The sequence below is a fragment of the Nasonia vitripennis genome (assembly GCF_009193385.2).
Source record: "Nasonia vitripennis strain AsymCx chromosome 3 unlocalized genomic scaffold, Nvit_psr_1.1 chr3_random0007, whole genome shotgun sequence".
In the NCBI taxonomy this organism is placed as follows: Eukaryota; Metazoa; Arthropoda; class Insecta; order Hymenoptera; family Pteromalidae; genus Nasonia; species Nasonia vitripennis.
In genome coordinates, this window is record NW_022279626.1 from 2,179,587 (window position 1) to 2,192,950 (window position 13,364).

At 30.1% G+C, this 13,364-nt stretch overlaps 1 protein-coding gene across 3 annotated transcripts in view; it reads left to right on the plus strand.

Annotated features, from left to right (window-relative positions):
- LOC100115233 (prohibitin-2) overlaps positions 1–13,364 on the plus strand; it is a 124,111-nt gene continuing 110,747 nt past the window's right edge. For 2 of the 3 annotated variants that reach the window (XM_031926019.2, XM_031926021.2), the window contains exon 1: positions 1–438. In XM_031926019.2, coding sequence (XP_031781879.1) covers positions 309–438 — 130 coding nt within the window. In that variant the 5' untranslated portion in view covers positions 1–308. Of the gene's footprint in view, positions 623–13,364 lie in introns of all 3 variants that reach the window. The other variant, XM_031926020.1, reaches the window with a different exon arrangement.

The following is a 13,364-nucleotide window of genomic DNA, read 5'->3' on the forward strand; positions in this document are numbered from 1 at the left end:
AACTGAAAGTACAACAGCCGGATATGATGTGAATATTGTGTTCTTAAGAAAGAAACCAATGAAAAATAAAAAATACATATATATAAATCACGTGGATTTAATATCCTTGGAATTAGGCAACTTAGGTAAAAACAATTAGAAAACTTGAAAAAACTCTGCCTAAAATCAAATTATATTAATATATGATTAATAAATAATAATTATAATCACACGATTATTATACGAATATAGTTAAATTTTATAAATTACAAGAATAATTCCCGAATTTCAAATTATCTCAATTAAAATTAAATTCTTAAGTGTTAAAAATGGCACAAAATAAATTGAATGATTTTGCAAACCGTTTTGGTAAAGGACCTGCAGGAATAAATTTAGGTATTAAAATACTTGCAATGACTGGAGCTGCAGCGTACGGTGTTTCACAGTCTATGTACACAGGTATTTAAAATTTTTTTATCAAAGTGCTATAAATATGTTTGAAGCTGATATTTGCAGTATTTCGTACAGTTTTTTGAAGTAAAAATATGGAGCCCCCATAGTATTTATATACATAGACTAACAATGTACAATTCACCTACTCTTAGCTCTCAACTTCAAAAAAATTGGCTACTTCTCTCTCTTGGTTAGTTAATGTTATCAATTTTTTTATTCATATTTTATATAAAAAATTTCAACTGTTATGTGCCAAATTTCACATGCATGAATAGAGTTGTAAAACTTACGCCGAAATAATTTTTATCAATTTTGATAGTTATAGTTTTTTATTGGAAGTAATTTGTCTAAAAAAATAAAGTGATGTCTATTTTTTGGAATATAATTATGTAATTAAGGGGGTGTGAGAGAGCCTACCAAATCCACCAAAACATACTTTGTATTTCAATTGCCAAAAAAATTAAAGATCTAATAACCTTTTTTTTCGGTAGAATGATTCATCTAACTATAGAATGGCACTTTGCTGCTTATACTGACAATAAAAATTCATATTAACCCTAGTGGAAAAAAATGTAATAAATCGTAATAAATTGTAATAAAACGTTAAAAAATGTGAGAAAATGTAAGAAACTGTACCTTTTTGTTGGATTTCGGACCTTTTTTCTCATACGTTTTTGTACATTTTCTTACTTTTTCAGATTTATTAACTTTTTATTACATTTTATTACATTTTATTACATATGTTATTTTACCACCTAATATAGTCAATATATTTTTTTAACTATTAATTTTATAATAAAATGTAACAATGCATAAGAAATTGTAAGAAAAAGTAAAAGGATGTAAGCAGAAGTAAGAAAATAAAAAAGTTGCCATTTTCTTATATTATATTAAGCTTACAGACAATTTTTTACATTTTGTTATACTTTTTTAGGTATTGTTACATTTGTCGTTTCAAAGAAGAGACCCTCATGAAATCCTGGATCAATGGATTTGTAATAAATTGTAATAAAGCATAACGAAATATAATAAAATGTAGCGAACTGTAATAAAACATAAAAAAGGTCCGAAATCTAACAAAAACTTACAAAATGGTACGATTTGTTACATTTTCTTATATTTTATTATACTTTATTACATTTTTTATTTCCACTAGGGAAATAATAGATTTTTTTTGGTAAAATTAAGGTACTACTTAGTTTTAAAATTAGTTTTGTGGTTGTGTAAACACTCATATTTTAAAGCTTGTTGGAATACTAAGAGTCCTTAATTGACCATTTCCTTTGATGGAATAATTCTTTGAATATAACACTATTGCGCTCTGGTCTTGATTTTTCATTATGCGTTTTATTTAGAAAACTTTGAGAATTAGAAAAACAGTCTTTAAATCCCAAATCCCCTTAACAGTGCGAAAATGCCAAAAAGTGTTATAATCTAGGATTTTGTCTATAACTTTATTAATTTTGTTAATTTGTAAAAATATAGTTATTTTGGCTAGTGATATTTTTTCTTTTTGTTAAATTCAATTTATAGCACTGCATAAAATAAATCCTTACTTATGTCATGCTTATCTGTGAAATAAGTTGCTCTTTTTTGCACCATGGTATTTGCTCTGGCGCTTATACTATTGTATAATGTACTATTAAAGTATACATTTTACTTTTTCTATTAAAATAATTACAGCTTGATTGGAAATCTTACAAAAAATTTAAATGAAAACATAAATTCTCAGGTGTACTAACCTTGATTATAATACGTTAGTAAAAATATTAAGCATATTTATACAACTTGAAGAAATTTTGCACATAGATGAAGATTTAAATACCATGACATCCTGGACCATACAATATTATTGAAGAGTTCAGTCGGAGCATTTCGAGTTAGTGCTACCCAGGTAAAAAAACCTTGTGCTAAATCATGCCAAATTGTACCAAACTGTATCAAATTGTGTCGAACTGTTCCAAAATATGCCTAGTTATGGCAGACCTTTGCCATTATGGACAATTCTCACAGTTTGGCACAGTTTAGCATGATTTGGCACACTTTGGCATAGCCTAGCATATTGTGGCACTATATGTGGCAAAGTAAAAAATTTTAAGAGAAAATACCCGGTTGCAAAGGCCTACTAAAACCTAATAAGTCCGGGTGCAAATACTTAATAAATGTGATCCTATACGGTATTTGCACCCAGACTTATTAGGTTTTATTAGGCCTTTGCAACTGGGTACTTTCTTTGGCGTTTTCTTAGCACGAATCAAGATAGTCTCACACAAATTAGCACAGATCGGTATGAATATATTGCCATAGGACGACATAATTTTCTCGTTTTGGCATAATTATAGGCATAATATTAGATATTAGCTATAGTGTTGCCATTAACTAATCACATTTCTGGATTCATCGGGTTAACTAATGCATTTTTAGCTTTGATTTTCTCGTATCACTTTTTTAAAGAGGATAAATTAAACCAGTTAAGGAGGTTCTACGGATTCTGCACTAGTCAAAATATGTGCCTTTTTGATTTTTATTTAAGTTACGCAAAATAATGATTATATATTCCATTTACACAATTATATTTACCCTAATTATCCTTATATAAAAAAGTCATGATCGGATGTTGTGAAGCCAACATAGAGGTTTTGTGATTGGCTCATGTGGTGAGCATGCGTCTAACAAGGAAAGGTACCGAACCCGAACTCACCGATTTTGATGATTTTCATATATGTTGTAGAACATACAAAAATAAGAGACACGTATTTTTTTTATCGGCTAATTTTCACTTTTAAGGGGTAAAAACCTCCCCTAAAGTTAACCCCCAAAAAGCGTTTTTTTTAAATATCTCGGCTTAAAATTAATATTTTTCAATGAAACAAATTGGAGGTTATTTCTTACAAAAAGAGCAAGTATTTCATGGTGATTTGAAGAGTAAGGGTAGCATCCCCTATTTTTTAGGGGTTGAAAACATATATTTTTTGGCAGAATTTTATAATAAAAATGTTTAAACCGACTAAAAAAAAATTGGAAAAAATGTTTAAACATCCTTAATAACAAAATTTAGTTGACGTCTTTCGGTGTTTTCATAAATATTATCCCTAAGGGGGTAAACCACCCCTAACACAAAATAACTGTAAATATGTAATGCAATACATAATATTTCATAGAAAGTTTGTATATAGAGGTTTTCGAGGTCGCTGATTACAAATCTGTTATCAGATTTTGAAAATTCAATATGGCGGACGGAAATATCGAAAAAAAATTTTATATAATAAAAAAGTTTTAAACGACTAAAAAAATTGGAAAAAATTTGTAAACATCTATAATAAACAAATTAAGTTTTTCGATTTTTTCATAGATACTACCCTTTAGGGGGTAAACCACCCCTAACACAAAATAACTATAAGTATACTTCAATCCATAATATTTTGTAGAAGGTTTGTATATAAGGGTTTTCGAGATCGCTCTTTGCAAATCTGATATCAGATTTTGAAAATTCAAAATGGCGGAACCAATGTGGTGGACGAAAATGTCGAAAAAAAAATTTTAACTTTCATAAAAACTTGTTATAAATGTGTGATCTTTGTAGCCTGTACATGTGAACTAAAGAGCCTTAAACCCTAAACCCCTAAAGAACAAATAGGCTAAATGGTTGTGCTTTTTAACCAAACCACCTCAAATTCCTAAATTTGTAAACAAGAAAATTCTGTGTGTGAAGCAGTTTTATAATTTCCGTAGAAATTGTTATCAGAATGTTATTGAAATTCCTTTATTGTAAATTCAACTTATAATGTATTTTTGTTTATAATATTAGAGTATAATAATAATCTACAATCTTTTATCTTTTGCCATAGTGCATTTTTTGTATTGAGCATAAAATATATTATTTTACGATGTTTTTACAATAATGGTAGTCCTCATAGAAGTGTTTAAAGCACAATGCTTTTTTGCACCAACCACATCGTACAATTGCAATGTTTGTGCACCCTTCTATTTCACAATGTGTTGCACAAGACAAAACTAACTATGCGTTGTTGCTGAAATTGACTGTACCAGACATTGCACTTGCTTTTCTCCTTCTACTGCTAATGTTCTTCCAGAATGCATTTCTAGCTGAAATCCGCTCTGATCTGTATTATACAAATTTTCGAGTCCAATCCTTGGTATACACGATTTAACGTCATCGATAAATGCTTCAGCTTTAGCCGTAAGTTCTGCACTACTTTCTAGTGTTTTTCTTGTTATAACTTATTTATTTTCCTAGAAACTATTCGGTGTGCTTGCTTAAATTTGAGTAACCAATGTTTAGAAGCTTTGAATCTAATATCATCAAAACCAATTTCTTTTTTAGCTTGTAAGGCCCATCGAATTATATCTTCATCATGGATAATTGAACCACTGTCGAGAGCTGCTTGAAAATTATCCAGGGTATACTGACAAATTTGTGCTACTTTTTCTCTATACGTGCCACCTTTATTAATTGAATGAGCCCAACGACGTAGCTGACTAATAGATGATACTTTTTTGAATCTGTTTTGCACTGTTTTAAGACTTAAATTTTGCTTCGTTTTGCTACTTCTCCAAAATTCTACAGCTCTTTTTTTGTATTCAAAATCTAGTTCTTCATTATCTGCTGTACATTGATTTGTTGGTGCTATATCCGGATCAGGAAAATGATGTTGCACTTCATCTTCAATTATTTCCACATTATGGTCTTTATACTCTTCTTGAAAATCCAAAGAGTCATCAGTAATCATTTCTACATCGTTGAAATCATGTGTTGCATCTATTAAAATTTCTTTTATTTTTTCGGCCAACTCTGTTTCGTGATAATTCGTGACACTATCTGGTATGTTTAACGCTTGAAAGTATGCTAATAATAAGTTTAGAACGTTTAACGGATTAATTTTCATTTTTCAATCTAAAATGAAAACAAGCGGTAAAATTTATACAAGCTGTGTTTTTGCATGTAAGGCACGACTGCTACATTTCTACCAAAATAAAACGAGTGAATGTAAATTGAATCAAATCATTAATTTATGCATTGGAGAAGAATTCTCGTTCCACTTTGTGATGTTCGGAAAACTCTATTTTTGGTTTTATTCAACTTTTATTCACTTTGAAATTGAATAATGTAAATCTATATAAAATCACCAAAGAAAATTTTCTACAACTGTATGATACCACTGACAAACAAAAAGACGTACTATTCGTACTTTCCGGCATCGAACTAGAATACCCACAAAACTCACTCACTGCCTAAAAAATAACACAGGCAGCTGAGGTAAACACTCGATGAAAACAATCTAAAAAAAGAACATACTGATTCGCACATATTGTCAACAATTTTTATGAGTGAAAGACATTTATCTGTGGAATTATCATTGAATGTACGATAACATTCATTAAACTAATGAATGCATATAAAATTCCCTTTCAATAACAACGTGTTCTTTAATTGCAAATGAAGTTCGAGTATTAATATTCTTTTATGTATTTTTACCAATAACAAAAATTATCATAGTAATATAATAATAATAATAATAAGAAGAAGAAGAATACGCATAATTGCAATAGCAATAATAACAGTAATACTGATAATAGCAATGATAATGAAAAATAATAATAATAATTAGAATAATATTTATTATTAAATTTAGATTTTTTGATAAATTTATTAAATCGTATCAAATAGTATTATTATGGAATTCCAGACTGTAAATATTTTACTATAGATACAATAATCATTACTTCGAGAATTCATCTAAAAAACGGTTGGCTTACGAAATAATTGTAACAATGAAAAACTCCCAAGTTTGACAACATTAAATTTTATTACAAAACGCAAAAGAGTTTGATAAACTAATTTTATTAACCTATGTTTTTTCATTTGCAAAAAAGTGTGGACTTTTTGAATTTATAAAATTATATAATTATGCAATTTATGAAATACTTTATAATTTATGAAATTATTTTTGAAATTATGCTAATTTATAAAAGCAGAAAAATAAATAATCTTTGATTGAAACATAAAACGAGACGTTATTTGTTACATACAAAATGATAGAATAAAATATCGGTAATATGTCTATACTCGTGTCTACGGTAAAGCATAGGCCTTCGGCTTGTCTGGAGGTTAGGGGTTTGGAGTCGTTTGGTTAAAATGCACAACCATTTAGCCTATTTGTTCTTTAGGGGTTTAGGGTTTAAGGCTCTTTAGTTCACATGTACAGGCTACAAAGATCACACATTTGTAAACAAGTTTTTTTGAAAGTTAAAATTTTTTTTCGATATTTCCGTCCACCATATTGGATCCGCCATTTTGAATTTTCAAAATCTGATAACAGATTTGTAATCAGCGACCTCGAAAACCTCTATATACAAACCTTCTACAAAATATTATGGATTGAAGTATACTTATAGTTATTTTGTGTTAGGGGTGGTTTACCCCCCTAAGGGGAAGTATCTATGAAAAAACCGAAGAACTTAATTTGTTTATTATAGATGTTTACAAATTTTTTCCAAATTTTTTAGTCGTTTAAAACTTTTTTATTATATAAAATTTTTTTTCGATATTTCCGTCCGCCATGGATATTGGATCCGCCATTTTGAATTTTCAAAATCTGATAACAGATTTGTAATCAGCGACCTCGAAAACCTCTATATACAAACTTTCTACGAAATATTATGTATTGAATTACATATTTACAGTTATTTTGTGTTAGGGGTGGTTTACCCCCTTAGGGATAATATTTATGAAAACACCGAAAGACGTCAACTAAATTTTGTTATTAAGGATGTTTAAACATTTTTTCCAATTTTTTTTTAGTCGGTTTAAACATTTTTATTATAAAATTATGCCAAAAAATATATGTTTTCAACCCCTAAAAAATAGGGGATGCTACCCTTACTCTTCAAATCACCATGAAATACTTGCTCTTTTTGTAAGAAATAACCTCCAATTTGTTTCATTGAAAAATATTAATTTTAAGCCGAGATATTTAAAAAAAACGCTTTTTGGGGGTTAACTTTAGGGGAGGTTTTTACCCCTTAAAAGTGAAAATTAGCCGATAAAAAAAAATACGTGTCTCTTATTTTTTTATGTTCTACAACATATATGAAAATCATCAAAATCGGTGAGTTCGGGTTGGGTACCTTTCCTTGTAAGTCAGAAATTTTAAACGTTCTTTAGGTTAGGGCGCGCGAAGCGCGCTGTTCAAGTTCTAGTTTATTAAAAGTTCTATACAGACTGTGATTTGACTAATTTTCTGAGGTTGAATGTATAATTTTTATGTTCCATGAACTTTTACTGTATGTCAGAATCTCTTAACAATATTTTTGAGGGATAAATGATGTTTATTATATTGTTTTAATTAAAATAAATTATTTTATTTTTACTAAACAATTATGTAACATGGATTTGTTAATAATCCAAATAAATTGACCACTAAAAAATTAAAAAAAACTTTGCCCTAACCGAGGATCGAACCCTGGTCCTCAACTTCCCAATCCATTATCTTACTGCCTGAGCTATTTGTGCTGTTGTAAGTATTAAAATTCTATACTGTTTTTACCTAAAAATATGTTTGATTTATGACTGTACAGTTTACACGTATACTTCTAAGATAAAAATTGAAAAATTTTAAAATATTTTAGAAGTTAAGGTTGATATTTATAATCTAAATTTGATATTAACTAATTATATTATTTAGTATAGAAGAATTATTCTAATTTTTAAAGATGAAAACGCAAAATAAACTTATGTTTAATTGTTAAATCAGATTTTTTTATTTTAATAATGAAATTATTTTCCTTATTTTATCAATTAGCAGCAAATAGTCTATACACGTAAACGATAGATTACTGAGATTCATACCTGATCTTCAAGTCGTCATTAGGACAAGTAAAAATAGCTCAGGCAGTAAGATAATGGATTGTGAAGTTGAGGACCGGAGTTCGATCCTCGGTTAGGGCAACATTTTTTAAAATTTTTTTTGCGGTCAATTTTTTGGATTATCAACAAATCTATTTTTCATAATTGTTTAGTAAAAACAAAATAATTTTATTTTAATTAAAGCAGATTCTATTTTATGAGTAATTTCTAACGTGATTTCTCACGTGAGAAGTCACGCCAAATAGTCACGTGATAAATCATGTAAGAAATCAAGTGACTGATCACGTGATTTTTCTCGGTAACTTTTAATAAAGTAAAAGGTTAAGCAAGTTTGATGTATTCCGCAAAATTATTATGGATGACAATCACGTAGCATTTCATACATAGTAAGTCAATAGTGGTGTGATATGGTGAAAAAGTACTGCAAACTAAATAAACACAATGAATTATGCAAATTCAGGATATAGTTGCCCTTTGTAACCTAGCAGTATGCAAAGTTCTAAATAAAAATATTAACGCATTAACAAATGACATTTAAACGTAAATTAGTAGTTGCAAAATTACTTTGTACAGAGATAGGTAATCCTACTGAAAAAAGGTAGATGACAATCAGCTGATAATCAGCTGTTGATTGTGCCAAAACGCCAGCTGATTATTAGGTGATATATCAGTTTAATTTCTACACATATAATATTAATTCGATGTTTCTAATGGGTTTTTCAACTTTGCCTTCTAATAATGTATATTTTCCTACAATTATGTTAAACTATTTTGGGTCCCCTTTGTTATCTACATACTCCTTTACATTGTTATGAAAAAAATTTAAAATAGTGTATTTCTATACAAGTGCGCAAAAGTTGATTCTACGCGAGTGTGAGGTTTATCGCCTATATTTATAATAATTTGTAGAATCAATCTCCGCATGCGTGTCGAACATTACTTTATCGAAAAAGTTTCTTCTATATTTATAAAAAAATCGAATTAAAGGTAGACAAGTCGTTTTTGAAATTCTCCGGTCATCGAAACCGTGACTCAGCTCTTTTTCTATTATATCGACTTTTCTTTGACACTTGGACATCGTCTACAGGGAAGTACGATTTATTTTTCGGTAGTTTCTACGTACACCTGGTGCTCATTCTTTAGACGATTTCTCGTCAACCTAGGGGTCACCCCCCTGCTAAAAATAACCAATTAGACCCGATAAAAAAAACTAATCGGTTTGAATACGTTTTTATGATCCGGGATTTCCGAATATAAACCGATTAACACAATTATAACCGATTTGCACCGATTGGGCAAAATTTTTGACAATGTTTTAATATCGGTTAAAATCGGCTATAATAGTGTTAATCGGATTATATTCGGAAATCCCGGATAAATAAACGTATTAAATCCGATTTTTATTTCTTTTAATCGGTTTAAATCGTTTGTAATTGTGTAAATGTTGCGGTCTAGTATGCTATGGGTCATTAATCGGTTTCAATCGATTATAATCGCACCTATATCTTATCATTATTGGTTAGTGTAGTAACTTCAACGGCCGTATATACTAACCATCTCAGATTCTTTGCGCTTGTCCCTTCTCGGCAGGGATCAAATACGAACTTTACGGATGTGTGTGGTGAAATGTAGTATATTCTAGTATTTTGTCTAATCTAATAAGTATTTCTTTTTTTTAAACACGAGGATAAATGCTACATGAGAAAATTATAACTTTGATATTTACATAATTTATTGTTTTCCCTGGCGAGAAAAATCACGTGATTATCACATCAATCACGTGATAGATCACTTGAATTCTCACGTAATTCATCACGTGATTTATCACTTGACTATTTGGCGTGATTTCTCACGTGATAAATCACGTTAAAAATCACGTCAGAAATCACTCACAAAATTGAAGTATTTGTTTTAATTGGAATAAATTATTTTGTTTTTACTAAACAACTATGAAAAATACATTTGTTACTAATTCAAATAAATTAACCACAAAAAATGAAAAAAAAAACTTTGTCCTAACTGAGGATTGAACCCCGGTCTTTAACTTCATAATCCATTATCTTATTGCCTGATCTATTTGTGCTGTAGTAAGCCTTGAAATTCTATACTACTTTTACCTAAGTTAGATTTATAACTTTGTAAAGTTTACACGTATACTTCGAGATAAAAATTGAAATATTTTTGTTAGATAATTAGAAAGTTAAGATTGATATTTATGATCTAAATTTGTACTACTAAATAATAAATATTATTTCGTATAGAAAAATCACTATAATTTATAAGGATTAAAACACAAAATAAACGTATGCTTACTTGATAAATTATTTTTTTTTATTATGTATGTTATTTATTATCTTATACAATTCCTCAACGAAGGTAATTAAGTGACGCGTGAGAATCATCCCAATGGCTACCGTCTATTTGCTTTTGATTTGACTCCCGATTTATCGGCAAATGACTGCAGCCACTGGAATTTGATTAAACAAGGTAGTGTTGGACTAGAAGTACGTTTTAGCAATGATCTAACAGTACGTAGAGTATGATAATATTTTGGAAATTGTTGCCTTACGTCAAGTGATCATAGATTTTAGCAGTTAAAAACAGTTTACTTGTCACAGATGTCGCTTTACTGTGCGTACAAACGGCGTGCAAGCGACTTCCAAAGTCAGTCTATTCCTCTAATTTTCGGCAATCCAGCACTGTCATGTATGCTTTACTCAATTATGGATGTGATCATTGACATACAAGGGTGTCAAACATCGGAATGTGCCAAAAGAGGTTGCCTTGGTGGCCGTTAATGGGAACTTCTGAGTGAAGATATACAAAACGAGAACGATTGGCTGACCCAACATTATCACGGTCTGGACTACTTAAACGGCAAGGTGTCCTTTAAGTCAGTGATTAAAATTTTAAGAGAACTTTCAAAAAGTGTGCGAAAAATATGTGTTAGAAGTAATAATAAATAGCTATTGTTACGCAAAATAATACCTCGTAAAATTTTTAATCTTGAGTACAATGAGGAATGTCCGTCTTTCGCTAAATTATCGTCTGATGTATACTGTATGCATCACGCTGTTAAAACTTGTCATAGTAGTTATCGATGCGCTTTGAATAACGCTTATAGGTTAAAATTGTGGCTGTATGTACGTGATTCCAAGAAACCCAAAATTCGGAACACTTTAAGCGATCTTTGCAATGGACAGTCTTCAAACCGACAGCGTGTGTTGTAAATATGAATAATTATACGAGATCGGGTATGCATTGGGCCGCCGTATATGCGGACAAATCTTGTAACGCTGTTTACTTTGATAGTTTTGGCCCCATTTATTCTCGATCATATTAATTGAGAAAAAATTGTAAACATTTTCACTGGAATAATATTTTACTACAGAGCGATTCTTCCGATGTTTGCGTGAAATATTACATCATGTTTTTGCATTATATGAGTAATGGTCTGGGCTTCAAGAAATTTCTTGAGAATTTTTCAGAAAATCTGCAAAAAAATGATGACATGGTAAGATAATATGTCTGATGTAAACAAAGGAAAAGAAGCGCTGACGATGATTTCATTGGAAATAACGGTGGCATTGTCAAGTGTTTACAAATCTGTAGTTCTAAGATGTCGTTATTATAAGCCGAGAAGATAATGATACTGTATCCATCTCACACGTGGCTATTTTCACTACCACGACAGCCGCCACTACCACCACAATCCTTATCCCCACCATACACTCCTACCTTCAGACTTTGTGCTAAGAGTCAGAGTTAAAAGTTCGAAGGTGGTGATCGTGAGAGTCGCACAATAGCGTACCAGGAGGAAAAAAAACGTTGTCCAGTAACTCCTGAGCACTTTGTACACTTTGAAAAATCTCAAGTAAGACCTTCGGTCGAAATTTTTTGTGATTTTTCGTACATATTTTCAAAATTTTCTAAACAGATGTCATTCAGTTGGCAATCATCAAAATACACTATATTAGTTGTGGAATCACTATGATTTTCTTACCTGAAATTTTAATGTCTAATATTTTAAAATCAAAATATTGCTTAGTATGCTTTAATGCATCTATTTTTAAATACGGTTATACTATTTAAAAAATAATTCTCAATTATAACAAACTTTATGAGAGTATTTTAGAAATAAACCTAATAGAGCAATATATCTAATAGTAGAGACTAATTTGAGATTTAACAATAGAGATGACTGATAGATAACTGATAAAAATGTTTAAATAAAAAAATCAGCTTGGGGTGTACAGTCGCCATTTGTACATAAGTAGTCCATATGTAACATAAGTAGTCCTTTATTGCACCGTGCATATCGTCCTCGCTACGCTCGGGTGCTAACCTTACGGTGCAAAAAAGGACTGCTAATGCCACGGATAGGCGTGACAGCGGATTTATGCTAGTCAGTGCTATAAAATATCGTACGATACACGCGTCATTAGTCAATCTTCATGCCGTAAAGTACGACTTATGCTACTAGTATCGTAATGTACTATTATTCCCTGAAAGGCGGGACTAAAGTAGCATTTTATTGCCTCATATTTTGTATCCCGCAAAGAACTTTATACCCGCAAAATTTTAGAAATTTTTCAAAATTGGAAAAAAAATTTGAAACGTTTGAAAAAATGTTAAAAAGTAGAAAAATTCATTTATTTTGTATAAATTATCAAAATGATTGTTATTTTGTTTTATTATATATGAAAGAAGTATACGAGATTAAATAAAAAATAATAACGAATGTATATTTTCATTAAAATGCCGATAGCTGAGTAGGTCTCACTTTTCCAGAAATAAAGTGGCTACACTAATCAGTCGTGAATAAAGCACTATATGCAACAAGGGAGTAGTGTGCTTGATTATGCCCGCGAGCGAAGCGAGGGCAGTAAATCACTTGAGGGAATAATCGACTTTACTTTCCTAATGAACTATTAAAAAATAGTACATTACGATACGTGTGACTTAAATGGTTGTTATACACACTGAGTTATAAAAGATCATATTTTCACAAACAGTTATTGTAGCATTTCTTTTATCTGGACCA